We start from the raw sequence: 19,360 nt of genomic DNA, 5'->3' as shown, positions 1-19,360 counted from the left end.
AGTCTCCTCCTACACTCGGCTGGACAGGAACACTTCTGATGCTGATCAGAACATTATTTGTTCAGTTATTGAAAGTGTTTTTGCCATAATCTGTAGTGCTAACTGAGTTTTTAGTTGTGCTGTCAACCCCAGGAGAATCTCTGTAAATCTGCAGTGCTGTTCCTGTATTGGCACATGTGCAACTGTGGGTAGGTTGCACATGTACATAAGACAAGAAACTTAATGGTGTTAGCTTAACACTTAGATACCAAACAATACATTTAACCGAAGGAAGGCTTTTTCTTCTTAGGAAACTGTGGCAGAAAGATCCTGGATATTCATTGGTATCTCTACCCGATGTGCTCTGTACTTTCTCCTGGAGTTTGTTTTCCTTCTGTGATGTCAAACTGCAGGCACAGAGTGCTTTTTCAGTTTTCTGTTATATTTGTACTTCACTGTTTACATAGGCGAGTTGTCAAGTATTAGCCACTTAGCAGCTTACTACCTGTTACAAGTTGTTTTCCTTCCTGAAAATGTTGGCTTGTTGTTGTTGTTGCTGGGTAGGTCCTGGAAATATGCATCTTTGAGAGTTGCTTCAGCTCAATCATGAAGTAGGAAAATCCAGTGCGTATCGGTTACAGGCTGTTTGCTTTAGTAGCATTGTGCATCTTAATCTGGAAAGCAAACTTGTTTCACTTCTGAAATCTAAATGGAAAATGAATTCAGAAGACTAAAGAATGTATGGGTTTGGGGTTTTATGTTTGTAGGTATACCAGAATTGAAACTTTCTTAAAGAATGCATCACCTCTTCTCTTTGTATGGTGTTTACAGTTTTCTGCATTGGCTGCAAGACTCCAGTGCTTTTGTTTGAAGCCATAGAAGTACAACAGAAACCATGTACTTTGCTGTAAAATGACTTAGGCATATAATAAAATCATAAAGAAGATCCACACTTCAAATGCAGTTATTTTTCAAATGAAAGTAGAGATTACTGTTCTCTATTATTGACTGTTTAAACTGGTGCTTATAACTACTGTAGGACAAATTGGGCTGCCTTTCCTTTAAGTAGAAAACTTGAAGTCTATAGGATTCCTGTGAGGAAGTAGAGCGAAGTCTCCCTCTAATGTCTTAACTGCTGGCCATATGCATTTTTATTTACTGCTTATAAGTATGACTGTGGCTTATGTACTGCTAGAGTCAGGGGGAAGGAGGTAGGGTTGCATGTAAGCAAAGTTTGGGATCTTGGTTATTTCACTAGCATTCAGTGTAACTCAGCTTTTTTTTTTTTTTTTTTTTTTGTCAAGAATGCCTGTCTTGTGAACCATCAATAACTATGAAAGTCAGTTTAACCAATATTGGTTGTGTCATGTCTTCTTTCTGCTGGCTTTATCTTCGGATTCTTGGTGGTCTGAGTTTACCTGTATATATGTAATGAATCCAGATTCTGTAGCATTTGGAAAATTTTGTTTCCCTTGGTGAGCTTTGTGATAACTAAGAAACTTTTTTTCCTAGTTGTTTTTAACTAATATGGGACCTGGAGGGATTGTATGTACCTAATCTTTTGGCTTAGTTCTTTAGCATGTCAGTAATTGGCTGTAAGGATCCCTGGAGTAACTCTTGAAGAGCACAAGATTGAAAGTAACTTTGGCAGTTTGTTCTAGTCTTTTTTGTTGGAAACAGCCCTGTAGCTTTTATAGAAGTTTAGAGTTCAATGAAAGAGTTTTAATAACTACCTTATTTTATTTTGTTTATGAGAAGATTGTAGAAAATCTTCTAGATGTCTATCATTGCACTTAGCTTGGCAGTTCTTATATATCATTAGTATTTTTGTGACCTGGTCTTATACAGCCTTATTCTTGAGCTACGTAACACTTCCTACTATTTCATACTTGAAGTTCTTCTTACATTTCTTTGCTCATGCTGAACAGCTCAGGATTTGTGTTCTTCTGTGTCTTGCTGGTTATTGTAGAAACTTCTCTATACAGCAGACTTAAATTTGCACAGTGTTTCCAATGAGATCTTTCTGGAGTTGTATTTTAATGCAATACATTTTCCTGTCTCATTAAAAACTGTTTGGCTCAGTAGGATCTGGATCACACTGTCATTACACACAACTTTAATCACACTGGTGGCTGAGTCTCTGTCGTGATTGGTAATACACACAGGTTTTCTTGCATAGTCACCTCTGGTTTATTAATCTCTCCTTAGGAATTTTTGCTTATCCTCATAAGCATTGAGGCTACCCCAAGAAAAATGTAGTTCTTAAGGCTCCATTTTTCTCTTTAATCTTTATAACCTTGTTAACAGAGGCAGTGTCAGTCTAGCTTGGTCTTTCCCTACAGCAGAGGAGCGAAGATTCTCTTAGAAATTGTGCCAGGTATTTCTGTTAATAGTATTACTGTGCATTGCCTTTTTTTTTTTTTTTTTTTTTTTTTTCTCTCCATATCTGTAGTAAGATTTCCCTTGTGTAATTTTGAACTACATTGGTGCAGCACGCACAGCTGCGATCCTCCACTACTCCACTACCACATGGACCTCAAGCATGCACAGTCTGGGGTCTGGCAAATTCAAGTACCCCCAGCATGCAGAGTCATTTTTAGTTGATGATTACAGAAAGAGTAATGCTTTTATCCCCTTTGGTAGCTTGATTTCAACAACATGTATCAGTGATATAAACAAAACTTATCCATTGCAGTATTAAAGTCCTGTCACCTTCTTAAAAAAGAGGACAAAAAATGTGGCAAGCAGTTCTCCACATTTGTGTGCACTCATGTTTGGATTCTGAAGATGCTGGTGATGGACAAATCTTCCCACATGTGACACTGAACTAAAAGAACAAGCAATTAAAATCACAGAATCATTAAGGTTGGAAAAGATCTCTAAGATTGTGGAGAGGTGTGGATTTGAAGGATGGACTGTTTGATGGATTAGGGACTGGCTGGCTGGATGCAGCCAAAGGGTTGTGATCTATGGTTCTGTGTCAGAGTGGAGGCCGGTCACAAGCAGTGTCCCTCAGGGGGCAGGGGTCGGTCTTGTGAAGAACTCTGACTCTAAAGGAAGCTGTCTAAGAGGTTTACCCTGGGGTCGGTCAGGGACCGGTGCTCTTCAACATCTTCATCAATGACACAGACGATGGCATCGAGTGCATCCTCAGCAAGTTTGCAGGTGACCCCAAGCTGAGTGGTGCTGTCGACACATTGGAGGGAAGCCATCCAGAGGGACCTGCACAGGCTGGAGAAGTGGGCCCATGAAAACCTAATGCCCACCTGAGCACACTGCTGGCTCATGTTCAGCTGCCTGTTAGCCAGCAACTCCTGGTACTTTTCTGCCACTTGGCTTTCCAGCCACTTGGATGAGGTTATTGTGATCGAAAGTGCAGGACTTGGCAGTTGGTCGTGTTGAAGCTCATCCTGTTGGCCTCAGTCCTTTGATACAGTCTGTCCAGATCCCTTTGTAGGCCTTTCCTACCATAAGGCAGATCAGTACTTCCTCCCAGCTTGGTGTCATCTTTGAACTTGCTGAGAGTGCATGTGTCCCCTAGTCAAAATAACCGATGAAGATATTGAACAGGACCGGTCCCAACACTCGCTCCTGGGACATGCTGCTGTTTGCATCTAGATTTAACTCCATTTGCCACCACTGGGCTTGGCCATTCAGCCAGTTTTTTATCCAGCAAGCCGTACACCTGTTTAAGCCATGAGCTGCCAACTTCCCCAGGAGAATGCTTTGGGAGACAGTGTCAAATTCCAGTGTGATTAACAGAGAGCTCCAAGACATGGAGACCCCTAAGCTGTGTTCATCAAGGGTAGAGGCCTAGAACTTCCATCTGTTGTCATAGTGTGGCCGAATGTTCAGAGTCATCTTTCTTCAGTAACACATAGCTATGGAGACATTCTCCTATGCATTGCAATATACATTCTCAATAGAACTCAGAAAGCATCTTTAACTTTTGGCACATTGCAAATAATGTGTTGTCAATTGTACCTCAGAGGATCAGAGCTGTGATAAACTACTTTGGTAGCTTTTCAAGACCTGCCGTGCATTGGCCAAACTCAGAGCCCTGTTGAGCCTGACCTGAAGTGTCTCCGTGGTTGGGACATCCACTGCCTCTCTGACAGCCTGCTTCAGTGCTTCACTGCCCTTATTTAAAAAAAAAATAGAAAATAAAAAAAAAAAAAGGCTCGTCTTCTATCAAAAAGACCCTGCTAAAGACACTGTCCCCTTCTTTCTTACAGCCCACCTTTGGATACTTAAGTGTGCCTTTATTAATTCTTGCTTAGCCTATATCCTATGAAATATATGGATGTCCTTTTGCTTTTTGGGAAATTAGGATTATTGAAAGCAATGCAGTGCTGTTGCTTATGTACGTTGTTCCTTTTGGCACATCTACACCACTGCCATTCTTTGCCCTTAAAATTCTTTGCTTCCTTCTCTCACTTCTGATTTCTCATCTGTTAGAACAAAGCAAACTCCAGAACTGAGAGCACTGATATGTTTGCTGTATTTCTTGCAGCAGGGCTCTCCTTCTTCCTTGTAATTGGCTTCATATTGCTGTTCATCTTTCTTTCTTGTTCAAGTTCAGGCTCAGTTCTGGAGATAATTCCCCTTAAACTATTCTTTCTCTCCCAGACCGAAACACTACAATTTTCAAGAATATCTTCTGAAACTTAGTGGGAAATATTAAATCATTTATGTCTTATGTGTGAGCATTGTATATAGATGTGGTGACTTTTTTTGGTTCTGATTCTGAATACCATATCCTTAACTTTTCTGTGCTTTATAAAGAATTAATTAGATCATTCAGAAGCATATCTCAAAATTGCTTATGGTGGTTAAGAAACATCCATCTGCTATCAAGAGTAAAGTGTTCCTGGATCGCTCTCTTGAAAGAGAGTACAAATCAGCATAGATCTTTCCTCAGTAATCCCTACTGGAAAACAACAGCAATGAATATGTTTACATAGCTGTGCTACTGGAATGGTGAGAGTGAGTCTTATTCTGTTTTGGAGCTCTGATAAGAAAGTTATTTCTCCGATAGATACTTTGCTCCATGCATTTTCTTCAGTCTGCTCTGAGTTCTGAGAATCTGAGGAGTTTTTACCAGATTTACGGATAGATCTCTGGTGCTGCATAATTCCAAACAAGTTAGGGAGAGTTCTAAATGGGGGAGAAAAGCCATTGAGTGGTGAGAGTGACCAGCCTCCCCTAGTTAAGCCAACACTTGTTGACATAACAGAATTATTTTTTATTACTAGGGGCTTTTTTGTTTGTTTTTTAAGTAATTGCAGTAATAGAACCCCAAGGAAACAGCATCCTCTATCATCTGAGAGGTTGTGGTAGCTCAGCTCTGAGAGACTCTTAAAGCCAAAGCAGAGTGCTTGTAAAGCTGTTGTGGGGTAGCAGGATAGATATTGTTTCATCAGTCTAATTCCCTTGTTTGTTGGTATGCAGGAAAACTTGTTGCAACAGTGTTGGACCATGTGCAGATTTCATTTATTTATTTAATGCAGGCCGCAAAACACTTAGGATTCTTAATATCTCAAGCTAAATTAGTCAGGTTTTTTATCTAACTACTTAGGAATGCCATCTTTTAAAATTTTCCCAAGGAAGGTTTACCGCTGGGGTTCATTAATTCCTGCTGTACTCAGAAGGCTTGAAGTATACCTGGTTCCAAACAGACAACTTGTTATGCCCTAGATGTCACTGCTGCCTGTTTCTGTTCTGTTGTGGCTATTGGGCTTATTGGTTTCCTAAGGAGATGCCTGCTGTACTCAATGGCACTGTCAGATGCACAAGTGCTGCAGGCAGTAAAGAGCACCCAGCTTCTTCTCCCCTTTTTCATGCTGAAAACCAGAAAGCTTTTGTGTTGGCAGCTGAACTACATCTCTTCTGAGTAAATACATTGCTGCTACTGATCTAGACATTTATTTTTAACCAAGAGGGTTTTTGTTGAAAGTATGCCTTCCTAAGTATTTATGCCTTTCAAAGGCAAGTGTTTCAGGTTGCTTTCTCAGACATAGGTGTTACAGATGAAGTGAGTCCGTAAGAATAAATGTGTATTAAAAGTGATCTCATGTTGCCTTCTGAAGCAATACCAATGTGCATATGAGTATAGTTTGGATATTTTTAAAATGAAGAAAGGAGCCATTTTGGGGGAGAAGAGAAATGTGAACAGATGACTTGGGGAGTCCGACTTCAAATGAGGAATGGAACATCTACTGTAGCTACTAAGGAGGGTAGCTACAGCAGATTTGGAGAACACTTACCTCCTTGGTAAGATTTACCATTATCTCAAAGAAGTACTTGCTTTGGGTGCAGTACAGTACAAGTGCCTGAATCTGGGGTTGGTTGAAGTGTTGCAATAGCTGTGCTCAGGGAGAAAGGGTTCAGGGTAAACCTCTTAGACAGCTTCCTTTAGAGTCAGAGTTCTTCACAAAGCAATTAGGTTTGTCTTACTGTACTGGTTGGTTATTTCTCTTCTTTCCTTTGGAGTCAGTAACTGTGGGTTTTGTATTTCCAGTGGAAGAATACCTGGGCAAGGAAACTTCAGAAGGAAAAAGTGTGTTTGGTACATACTGTTTTGTTGGTGTCTTTCTGCAATAATTATCCAGCAAAATGGTTGTTTTCTTGAAGTGGGTATCTCTTGTAGCTGGTATCAGTATATTTGATGCCACTTTATGAGGAGTATGTGTAGAAAAACTAAATTCAGGTGAAGCTTTCTGCTCAAGTGACTCTTCAAGCTCGGCTCTTTTCTTGGGTGTTTTTATAAGGTCAATGATTATTCAAGAAATTTGGTCCAAACAAAAAGTGATTATGCATAAACTAGTAGGAGCTCAAAAAAAAATCCGAGACATTCTTCCCTGCAGCTGTGACATGACAATTGAAACCCATCACCAAGGCAGTGTAGGGAGATGATGGGAAGATGGAGCTTGTATCTCCAGGACTGGGAGTTCAAGGATTTCCCAACTCAATGAATCTGATTCTTTAGCTGTAAAGTTAGGCCATTTATTGAAGGGATCTGTGAACTGCTACTGTGTATTTCTATAAACTGCTTTAAGCAGAATTACTTCAAGAATCTGCACCAAGTCACTTGTATGAACCGTATAATTTCTGTTAAAATTGGAATTAAAGTCAGATATTTTCCTCTGAATCTCTGTTCTTTTCGCTCCCCGTCTCCCTGCAATATCTGGTTGAAGGTTTGGAATTTATGAAACTGGGGATCATAGAATCACAAGGTTGGAAATGACCTATAAGGTCATCTAGTCCAACCGTCTCCCCATCACCATTGCCACCACAAGCACTAAACCACATCACGCAGCACGTCGTCCAGACGCCTCTTGAACACTGCCAGGGGCGGCGACTCCACCACCTCCCTGGGATTGTTCTGCAATAGACAAAAAATATCAATGTTACTTGAACCAATTGAAATGTACATGCATTCGTATACAGATGATAATTTTGTTAATGACTAAATTCTTTGCGTATATTCCTTTTTAATCAAATGATGCTTGCATTTGACTTAGTGGCAGATTGCAGGTGAAATGAGAAGGTAACCCATAAATAAGAGCAGTTCTACTTTGGTAGAAATGATTGTGTTACCACGTGTCTCTACTGCTGCTTACCAGCTTTTCTATATGATTAAGCAGATTTAGCTTACTGATTTTTTTTTTTTTAATGAGTGATTCAATTGCAATGCCACTATCCCAGGAGAGACCTGTACTTCAAGCAGCTTTGTAACACTTCTGTAAGAAATATTTAAAAGTATCTGTTTTAAAAGACAATTAAAAATAAATGTGTTTAGTCTGGAAATGTACTGTGTTAATTTATTGCCAAAATCTAGTCAAATAGAGCACTTTATAAGTCACCTTGCTAGTGGTCTCTGGGGTTTCAAAGCTGGTCTATTCTGGCGCAGTTTAGGATTTTAATATATTAAATCTTCAACTTTATTACATGTGAGAGGTAGGGACTATTGAAGACAGATTTGCACTGGATATGAGGGAAACTGTTGTCAATTAGAGTTTGGTTTCGTGTACTTTCAATGTCTTAAGCTACCTTTTAAATCACTGATTATTTTTTCCCTATTTAAAACTCTTCTATTACTCCACAGTGTTCATAAAGAAAGTGCTGAAACGCCTCTATGCTGAAACTTCATCTTCTCCTGTGCATGATTCGAGTGGAAAAGAGGAGGCGGTTCTCATAAATCTGGGCTCAAAATCCAAAGAGAATGATTTGGAAAATGTTCAGGCTTTGTCAGCAGATGCTAGTACATCAAGTGGGACACTCAGCAAATCATCTCGAGGTGAGACTGCACGCTCCTTTTTCTGATAATATGCTTTTAATATAGTTATTTGAGAACAGTGTAGTATCTACTACTTTTCATCCAGTTGATGCTAGCAGACAAATAAAAGGGCTATTGGTACTTAAAACACCTGTGGTCAGTGCATAAGCCTTCCAAAATCATCCTTGTGTATGTGTGTGCATGTATCATTAGCAGTAACTAATATGAAGTTGTGGGTTCAGGAGTTGGGCTTGATGGTCCTTGTGGGTCCTCCTACCTCAGGATATTCTATGATTCTTTCTGTAATCTATTTATCAGTACAATTTTCTAATTGTTACAGCTCCCCTCAGTTATTGGAGATGCACCCAAAGATCAGGCGTGTGAAATGATCCAGCACTAATCCCTACCCTTATGTTGCAATAGAAACCCCAGGTGCCTGTAAGCACAATGGAAGTCAAATGCCAATTCAGTCAATGTATTCATATCCTGCTGAAGACTATTATGTTCAGTAAATGTGCGTGTGGTAAAAGTGACGCACTATTTTGACAGGTAGGTAAAAGGCCTCTGGCAAATGGGTTGTAAAATGTGGATGCAATGCCAGAAGATGATGGAGTTGTGAAATAAAGTAGCTGTGATATTATTTGCGGGTGAAAGGCTCTTTGCTCAAGTATGGAAAAAGTGTGAAGTGCTTTGTGTTGTTTGTCTACAATAAAGTTTGCATAACTGAAGGAGGCAATTAAACTGTTTGACTTGAAATTAAAAGCCATGTTTCCAGAGAGCATCCTTAGGGATGGTGCTTAGAGCTGTTACTTGTGAATAAGGAAGTGATGATCACAGATGTGGTCATAGACTGGAGATTGAAGTCCTGAAAGAAGTAACTGAATTGGCTGGTAGAATTAGAACCCTGGACTTCATGTTGTTCTCAGGTCTAATTCTTAGGATCCAGTGGAAGAGTGATCTAGATATGCAAAGGAGCTTAGGAGAGCTGGTTAATCTTGAAGAATAACTTTCCTAAAGCTCGAGAGTGGCCTATTTTGACATGCAGAAAGTGAGCAGTTTTGGCAGGATGCCTGACTGCTTTCAAATGCATCAAGAAGCAGCAAAGGGAAGATGAGGCAAGGCTCGCCTTCACAGGTCTTCATAGCCAGCTCTTTGTTCTTAACAACCAGGATAAACAACTGTGAGATATTAGCTACTTGCGTTTATGGACTGCTAACCTCATGGAGGGAAGCTCATACAATACAAAAAGAAAATATATAAAAGATGAAAGCTGACATCAACTTCGCAAAAGAAACGTGGAGGTGTTGCCTGAGTATTCTGGGATGGAGTTGATAAAAGTCCATCCAAAATTCAGCTGAAGTTGACATTCATGAAGGATGTTGGGAGAAACAAGAACAGTGGGGGCAACAACTTGTAGGCTAAAGAAAGTGTGGGTCTACTGCTCAACGTCCAAGGGACCTACTAATAGAGGACAAGAGGAAATAGAAGAAAAGGCTGAGGTGCATAGTGTCTTTTTTGCCTCTGTTTTTACTGGTAAGATTTGTCTTCTGCCCTACCAGAACCTGAAGGCTGGCGTTAAAGTTTGTAGAAGGGAATCCCTATGGCAGATGATGGCTAGGGAGTACTTGTTCAAGTTGCACAATTGCCTGTCAGTGGAATGAGATGATGTGCATCCAGGAGAACTGGCTGATGCTGTGCTGCTTTCTGTCATCACTGAAAGCTCACAGAGGTTAGGAAAAGTAAGTATTATGCCTGCTTTTCACCAGGGGTAAGAAGGAGCCCCTGAGAAACTGCAAATATATTATGAAGTCCTTCTGGAAGCTATTTCCAAACATAGGAAGAACTAAAAGGTGATTGGAAGCAGTAAGCTTTTAACAGTGGCAGATTGTGCCTGATTGACTTAGTTGCCTTCTGTGATGGTGTGATTGGTGTGAAGATAAGGAGAGCACAGTGCATTTTGTTCAATTTTTAGCAGGATCTTCAACTCAATCTACTATAGTATTTTTATTGCCAACATGGGGAGATGCCAGCTAGGCAAGTAAACGATCAGATAGACTGGCAGGTTTAAAGGATAGTGATGAGCCACGTAAGGTTCAGAAGGTGGCCACGTGCTAGTGGTGCACCGTGGGGATTAACATTGGGCTGCCAAGTTCTATATGTGTCATGGAACAACTTTTGATATAAGCAGGGGGTCATCCGGCTTGAAGCAGCTCTACAGAAAAGGACTTACATCACTGATGAGCAGTGCATCCTAGCAAAAGGGGACTGACTACGTGTTGTGCTGTGTTAGCACTATGGCCAGCAGGTCGTAGGAAGCGATCATTCCTTTTGTGAGACCACGCTGGATTAGCACTTCACTTTGAGACCGTTTTGGAGTGAGGCCATACTGAAATTACTGTGATCAGTGGGCTCCTTTGTAAAAGAAAGGTAGTTACAAACTAGAGTGGATCCAGTGGAGGACGCCATGGTACAGGGTGCTGGATCACAAATAAGGTGAGACCGAAAATTGAGCTTCTTTAGTTTTGAGATCATTAAGAGGAAATCTCATTACTTTCCTATGCCTATTTAGTAGTTAATACAGGGAACACTTTTTTCAGATGTTTAACAACAGAGCAAACATGTTGTGACAAGTGTAATTCTAGCTAGATACTGGATGGAGGGGGAATGTAATTCTGTCTTGAGACTGATGAAGCATTGGAATAGGCTAACTAGACAGGGTTGTGATATCTCCATCCTTAGAGGTGCTAAAAACTGAACAATGTACTGGAAAATGTAATCTAATTGGAAATGTTTTTGATGGGAATTGGACTGATGACCTTCTTAAGCTGTTCTTTCCCACAGTGGCTATTCTGTGCATCTATTGCCTTTTCTGGTTTGTTTTTGTTTGGACCCCACCTGGTCTGTTAGAATGGCTAGTAACAGCTTGGCTATAGGGCTTTCTTTCATCTGTCTGTGGTAGAATTTGTATTTGTAGGTTGTGTGACTGTTGTTCCATATTGCATCTGGTTAAGGTGACAGAAGATTGCCTGAGAATCTCACCTTATTGGATTCCCATTTTGTTTGTTCTTCGATCAGTACTTTAAGTACTACTTTTCTGTAGTACTTTTCTGTAGTACTCTCTCTACAGAGTGGCACTATTTGAGAGGCTGATAAAGCATTAAGCTTATGCTGTAAAATGATATTTAATATCATTAATTTGGAAATAATTGTACTTTGGAAGCAGGTAATGAATAGCCTGTTATCTATGATGAAAATATTGAATAAATGTAACTGGTGTAATTTCTGATGCCAAAAATGCTTCCATTTGTGTAAAGTGTGTTCTTAAAAATCGGGTTCTGCCCAGATTCCAACTGAAGTGGGAGGTGAGAAGGAGAACTTAGATGACCTTTTGATGTATAACTCCTCTGTTTCATTAACTGTAAGAAAGCAGTTCTGGGCACTAGATATAAACAGAGGCTCTTGATCCAAAATCCCAGTACAGGTACAATGCAACTTGTGGGGAGAGCATAACGCAGTAGAAACACCTCCTTATTTAGGATTCTCACAGCAAAGCAACGAGGCTGTCCTTTAACAGCAAATTAACAGGGCTTATTTTCTATTGGAGGCAAGTAAATGCCATTAGCCATTCTTTTCTGGCCATGGTTTAGTTCAACTTTAATAAAAACTCTTGCATAAATGATCATCTACATGTTGTGATTGTTTTTTTATGGCATTGAACACTGAAAGTGTATGTTGAGTGATGGGCTATAAGAATTGGGGCCATGGACCGTGTAGCCTTGAAAAAAGATAGGTACGTTGATCAAAGTTTTTGGTCTTGTACTGTTTTAAGTAACTTCTTTCTTGTAGCGCAGAGGTTATGGGCTACGTATGGAAAAGATGATCATTTAAGTAGCAGAAGTTTAAGATGGGTAATGGAAACTGAGGGTATTTTTGTGCCTAGCTGTTGTCGTCTTTCTAGCTTTGGAAGTTATTGTTATGCCTACAAAAAAATACTGAAAAAAATTTGGCATCAATAAGAAACTGAGGATTTTCTTAGAATGAACATGATTTAAGATCCAAGTATTTTCTAGCATTAAATAACAGTTTTTCCTGTGAATCACAACATTCAATTTATCTTTAACAGCTATTTTCAAATTGGGAAGATACTATTACCAATATGCACAAGCTAACCCTTCTTCCCAGATTGTTGTTATTTATTAGCCCATAAAACTTTAAGATTGTACTTTTGGAACTTGATCCTGTGAATATTTGCATTTATGTGCCTCTTTTGAGCTCAAGTTAAGGGTGCTTAAGTATTCAGAACACTGGGAACTGTGTTTATGACTTGTCCTCATTTAATCTTGAAAGAAACTTTAATTATGAAGTTTAGTATCAGAAATTACCATCAATTTTCATGCACAGTTCTGGAACTGAAGCTTACAGTGAGACATGGCATAGTTGGAGGTGAAATGAAGATTCTGAGGGATGCTGTCCTTTGTGACTACATGTTGCTCTTTTGAACAACTTTTACATCTTCTTGTAGAAGGTGGTAGCTCTATAGTGTGGAGAAAACATGAGGATTCCTGTTCTTCTGAACTCCAAGGAGGGAGGATAGTTATTTACATCTCAAAATATTTTTAAAGGGACTTTAAAAAAAAAAAATAAATAATAAAATGCAGAAAGCCACCAATGTCCAATATTTTTGCTTTGGATTTCTGTCCTCCTAAAGAAGATATTTTTTTCCTGATTCTGTTACAGTATTCAATGAGTAAATGAATGTAACAAAAATAGGAGTTTGTTTAGCCATAGAATTACTAATTAAGAATTCCTAAACATTTTTTCCTTTGAGGAACCAGATTCTTTTATTTCTCGAGCTATACCTCAGTTTTAGAGGATTCAAGAAAATAAGTTTTATTCTGCTTCGATGTATTGTTAAGGAAGCTTTAGATAGCCTGCTTTGTTACGTTAAACCCTTTAAAATCAAGGCATGCATGTAATTCACCTAAGCCTTTTTATGTGGCAGTATTAGAGAAAGCAAATGGAAAAATGAAAGTTCATGCGAAAAAGAGGACTTAATTTTCCTTTCCTTGACCTTGTGAATGTGTTTCTGAGTAATGTAGTAAATATTTTAAAATGCTTAAAAACTTGCTTTACTTGAAAGAATTGTCAGGCAAATGACTGGGAAAGCATTTCTCAGAATGACTTGCTGAAATATGGCCTATATTAAATGTTGTACCTTAATGGGTTTTGTTCATTTCTGACCCTTGTTAGGGTCAAAACTACCTACCTGCAACGAAGATTGACTTCATAGAGGATGTTTCTCTTGACATATATGGTTCCTTGCTTTCTTCTCTTTATGCTCTAAAATCTTAGTAGTTACTTACCATAGTAGTTAGTTACCATACCATTTATAGTGTATATTCAAAATCAATATACATGCTTCTGGCTAGAGTCCTGTTACCTGCCAATTTGGATTTTTAATAGCCTCTTTTGTCTTTGCTGTTTTTCTTGATCAGAATTATAGCTGCCTTTTAAAGGACTTGGGATTTACTGCTTAATGTTTAGTATCTTTATAAAAACTAAATTTAAAAAGTTGCTGAAGAATAATTCTATACATGTGAAATGCAATATATATTTGTATGGAATATATATATGTATTTATATATAAAGCATGCTGTTTCACTTTTTTCACTCTTTCCAAGTGAAAAATGAAGAATCTGGACAGTGTGAAATCTTTTGGGGACATCCTACCTGATGTTTGTTTCCTCCTCTTCAAGTGTTAATGAAGAAAAATGATTATTCCTAAGTTTTAATTAGGGGCAGAAGGGCACTATATCATTCCATCAGAGTAGACAAAAATGCAATTTAATCCATATGCTTGGAATAAAAATGTGAATGTGTGATGTAGAATGTAGCTGTGAAATATCCCAGTACTGTTATCCTACATGTGAATTTTCTATTAAAATTCAGTACAGCTGTGTGGGGCTTTTTGTTGTTGTCCATCTTACTTTTCCCATTTAAGTTGTTAATGCCAACCATGTACTGTTTCAGAAATCATCAGTTTGGATGCTTGGACTGCTATGCCTAATCCTGTCTTCCCAGAGCCATTATGTTCTGGGAAGTCTAGGCTTGTGACAGAAGCACCTGGAAGACAAAGCTTTTTGAAAAAAGACGTGCAATCAGCACTGGCCTTTAGTTGATCAAACTGACAAAGTGCATAAACTTATGAGATCAACTCTAGCAGTACACAATGAACTAAGCAGCTTTAGAAACTGATTCTGCAATTCAGCATCACTTTAGCTGTTAATTGTTATGTAAAGCTGTCTGTTGTGAATAAGGTGAAGAGCAGTGGAAATACCATTATTATAAAATGAAGTGTTGTCACACAGTCTTATCTCAAGGGTTTAAAATTCTTCTTGTTACCTGCTTTATTTCTGTAGTGTTATTATACTTTGCAAATGAGACAAATGCATCCAGAAGTGAATGCTTGACAGAAGGCGATGACCTCTCTTGTCTATGGTAGAAATAGTGCTCAACCAGATTTCCAAGCTGACAGATATATGTTTGAGGGAGAATGTAGAGATATGGGGCTTGGGGGAGGAAAGAATGTAAATATGTCCCATCTATGTTCAGATTGAGTGGGCTGCCTATCTAATATCTGTAATTTTAGTTGTTGATGGAAGCAGACTTGTAGTTTAGTCTCCAGTTCCCCTAGCAATGTTTTTTTTTTTTGTTTTTCTTTTTCCTTTGCTGCTGATTGACCAATTCCTTCTTTTTCCAGTGTTCTTGTATATGTATGTTTACTCTTCTGCATCTTCACTCCAAACAGTTTAGATGTCATAAAGAAATCTGCTGCTCCTCTGACAACTGAAAACAATTTAACAGATAGCTTATTTAATTGTATGTACTAGTGGTCTAATTGGAGTGGAAAATGCCAGCTTTAGCTATGTGTAAACATGCTCTAAACCTAAATCTAGTCAGCTATGGGGAAACTAACTATCTTCAGAAAGGAAACAGAAAATGCCTTCTGTAAGAACAACTCCATAAAATGGGCTTTTCCTCTAGAAAAGGGCTGAGAGACAATCTGGAGACAAGTTGAGCTGCTGTCTGTTAGCATTTGCACTGTCCATCCATTTGAAAATTAATTTTAATGCATTGATGACAATACAGGTTGTGTCTTGCTCCCTTATACAATGAGGGGTGTAGTGCTTAAGCTGCCACTGTCAAAATGATGGTATTGAGTCAAACTTTGTTTTCTGATTTTAGGCATTCTTGCTTCCTATTTCCTTACTACCAACTGTAACTTCTAACCATAACTTGAAGTGAGTGGACGTGCTTACAATACAGACTTGTTACTGATTAAGTTCAGGGTAAAGAATTTTCCACAGCCTTTTTTTCCTATGCTGCTTGTTATTTTTGAATGTAAAGAGAAGTGGACTCTTGCTGGCAACTGTGAAATAAGATCTGTGGGTTAGAAACATAGAATGACTTATGTTGGAAGAGACCTTAAAGGTCATTTAGTTCCAACCTCCCTGCCATGGGCAGGGTTTCCAGCCACCAGCTCAGGCTGCCTGGGGCCACATCCAGCCCTGGCCTTGAGCACCTCCAGGGATGGGCATCTACAGTTTCTCTGTACAGCCTGTGCCAGTGTCTCACACCCTCTGAGTAAAGAGTTTCTTCCTGACATGTAACCTATATCTCTCCTCTTTCAGTTCAAAGCCATTTTCCCTTGTCCTATCACACTCTGCTGGTGTAGAAAATTGGTCTGCCTCATGTTTAAAATGCTGCAGTGTGGTGTCCCTTGAGCATTCTCTTCTCCAAGCTGAACAAGTCGAGTTCTCTCAGTTTTTCTCCATAATCACAGAACCACAGAGTTGCAAGGTTGGAGAGAGACATCTCCATCTTCAATCATCTTTGTGGCCCTCCTTTGTATCTGCTCCAACAGCTCTCCATCTTTCCTGTGCTCGGAGCCCTCTGCCTGGATGAGATATTCCAGATGGAGCCTCATGAGGGTGGAATAAAGGGGTCAATCGTCTGCCTTGTTCTGCTGGCCACCTTATTTTAATACAGCCCAGGATACAGTTTGTCTTCCCTGCTGTGAAAGCATGCTGCTGGCACATGTCCAGCTTCATTACCTTAAGGGTCATGGCTTGAACTGGCAATTAAGCACCTGTGAAGGAGCATGGCTGGCCACAGGCAGTGTGACTGTGCTCTCCACATGAACAGAAGGGGTAGGCCCAGGTTGGAGCCACCCTGGGCTCATATAAGGGCCAGCCACTGGAGGGACAACATCTCTGGGACCTATGCTGCTTCCTGAGGAGTGTTGCATAGCCAGAGATCCCCTTCACCACTGGGATGAGTTTAACTTCTCTTTCTGTATATGACTGGCCTGTCTATGAATACTTTACCTGGTATTGCCAAGAACCTCTAGGAAGTGATTATATTTATTCACATTTTGTCTGTCAGTACCCTCAAGTTCTTCAGGGCTGCTCTTGAGTTCTTCTCAGGGTCTGTGCATATACCTGGGATTGCCCTGACCCAACTGCAACGTTTTGCATTTGACCTTATTGAGCCTCATTCTGGTTTTCAAGATTACCCAGGTTCTTCTGCATTTCCTTCCATCTACTTTGTCAACTGTACCTCTCAGCTTGTTATCACTGGCAAACTTGTTGAGCATGCTCTCAATCCCCCTGTTTGTGGGAATGTTGAAGAGTACCAGTCCCAAGACAGATCCTTGCAGGTCTGTGACTGAATCCCACCTGGACATAGAGCTACTGGCCACAACCCTCTGGCTGCAATCATCCAACCAATTCCTTATTCACCAAGTATTCTTACCTTTAAATCCATCTCTCTCCAATTTAGAGAGAAGAACGTGGTACAGAACTATTTAAAAGCCTTGCACAAATCCAGATAGATGAGGTCATTTGTCCCTCCTTTGTCCACCAGTGCCATCCTTCCATTGTAGAAGGCCATTGGGTTGGTTGGGCAATATTGGCCCTTGGTGAAGGTGCATTGACTGTTTCCAACAATCTCATCTTATTGTGTACCTTGTCTTCCAGGAGGATCTGCTTCACAGTCTTTCCAGGCACAGACACGATGCCCACTGGCTTATGGTTCCCAGGTCTTCCCTTCTCCCCTTCAAGAAAATGGAAGCGGTATTTCCCTTTTTCCAGTCACTGGAGACTTTGTCTGATAGCCATGACAAAGTGATTTGAGAACTACATCTGAAATACCTTATCAGTATGAGAGCCTGTAAGTTCAATGCCTCTTGTAGCTGAATTGAAAAACCTCAAATTTTGTTTACTTCTATTCTGATGGATATATATGTTTGTTTCCTGGACTAGTTTCAGATAAGTCCCAGTAATAACATAATCACTTAATCAGTGAGTGTAATTAACTAATTGCATCATAGACATGGCCTTTTAGATTTAGTGCTGTTGCATTTTTTTAATTACCTTGATTGACAGGAATGACTTTGTTTTTAAAAGGTGTGTTCATACAACATCTGCAGCACTAGGGAAAATAATTGAGCAAGTGCTAGCTTAACACTTTGGGTAGCCTTATTCTCCTGTTTATACAACATGAATTCTTAGACATCTAACCAAAATGTTCTCTCTTGTCATGATCAAAGATGTATACAAGACAATGAAGCTTACCATATTCATCATATAGTGTTTCATTATTACCTCAAATCTTCAGATTTCAGAAAACTCTAAGCAGTACAAACTTTTTCCTAATATATATTAACTGGTGTACAGTGATCATTCTTTTGTCACAATTCTAAAACTGCCATTCACCTGTCAGATTCTACTTTGGAAAGTATTCTTTCTCTTGCTTTCCTAGATCAAGGTTTTTCCCTACTTCATTCTCACTTTTTATTGTGCTTTGTTTTCATTGCTTTTCCCAAAAGAATATAGATTGTACAGCAGTTCCAGGAGAAAGGAAGCATTCCTATTTTTTCATCTTTTTTTTTTTAATGTGACAAAGAATGTCTACTACTTACATTGTAATGAAACTGAGACTGAGTCATAATAGTAAGTCCTATCTTCAATAAAATGAGCTATCATATAGCCTTTCTTGATGCTTTTTTTTTTTTTTTTTTTTTTTTTTTTAAGAGAAAGAAAATAAGAAGAAGAAAGAAAGAAAAGCACCCATGTGGGAGGTGTTGAGACAAATAAATTTGAGCTCTCTTGTGTCTTGCTTCTTGTGAGTTTTCCATTCCAGCTTTGGGCCATGTAAAATGGATATATCTTTATTGACCTAAACTTCTTCCTGAAGATCTTAGTTTCCATCAAGGTGAAGGAAAAAAACAGTGATGAGGAAATGCTTACTTTTTTCTTTTCCAAGTACTTTTCTTCTTTTAACGTGTCCTAGTCCTCTGAGCATACTTGCTTCAAACTTTTTCAACCTACAGACTTCAGTAAAGTATGTGAAGTCAAAGTTTCACCATTTGTTTTCATTGATAGCTGTTGCAGTTATTCCACTGGAGATACTATCAGGAAATAAACTAATTTAGAAATGGGCTTTAAACCAAATTTACAAATGGTGATGTCATTTATGCTAACCACAAAAGAAAAAAAAAAAAAAAAAAAAAAGAAAGAAAAGTAATTGAAAACACTTTCTTGGTGTTTTGTTCTTTTTTTTCCTTTTACGTAGCTGTATAATGACCTGCTGGGGGAAAGGGGAGCTAATGAAGTTCTTATGTCATCCTCCACCTGTGTCAGCTTCAAAAAGAAATTGGATTCATGCTTTTAATACAAATCAGAATATAATAAGGCCTAGTATTCAGTGGAAAGAAATCTTAATTATACTAAGGAAGCTGCAATCTACAGTGAAATAAATACATAGCCCTAAAAAGTGTAAGAAATGCAAATATGTTAGTAGAAATAAGCTACCAGCATTTAGAATGAGAGAAATTATAAGGCAAAATGGTAATATGTGAGAGCCTGCGGGCTGAATAAAGAGACGTCTTTGAGAAATAATTACAGATGATGAATTGCTGCAACAAAGACCTCTGTCCTATTCTAAAGCCCCCTGGAAGGTGTACTTCGCATTTTTAGGAGTTGAAGATGTCAGTACAGAGGAAAAATAGTGTTATAGTTACAGGCTTCTCTGTTGATGGAT

General features: G+C 39.0%; 1 protein-coding gene across 7 annotated transcripts in view; it reads left to right on the top strand.

The window, feature by feature from the left end:
* The window catches only part of ERICH1 (glutamate rich 1), a 163,734-nt gene that overhangs the window by 8,088 nt on the left and 136,286 nt on the right, over positions 1-19,360 (top strand). For all 7 annotated transcript variants that reach the window (XR_007375339.1, XR_007375342.1, XR_007375341.1 and 4 more), the window contains exon 2: positions 8,087-8,278. Coding sequence is in view for 2 of the 7 variants with exons in the window: in XM_048936909.1 (XP_048792866.1) it covers positions 8,087-8,278 (192 nt within the window). In the remaining 5 variants the exon portion in view is untranslated. The remainder of the gene's footprint in view (positions 1-8,086; positions 8,279-19,360) is intronic.

Source organism: Lagopus muta, chromosome 2 (genome assembly GCF_023343835.1).
Source record: "Lagopus muta isolate bLagMut1 chromosome 2, bLagMut1 primary, whole genome shotgun sequence".
Taxonomy (NCBI): Eukaryota; Metazoa; Chordata; class Aves; order Galliformes; family Phasianidae; genus Lagopus; species Lagopus muta.
This window is presented reverse-complemented; position numbering and strand designations above follow the sequence as displayed.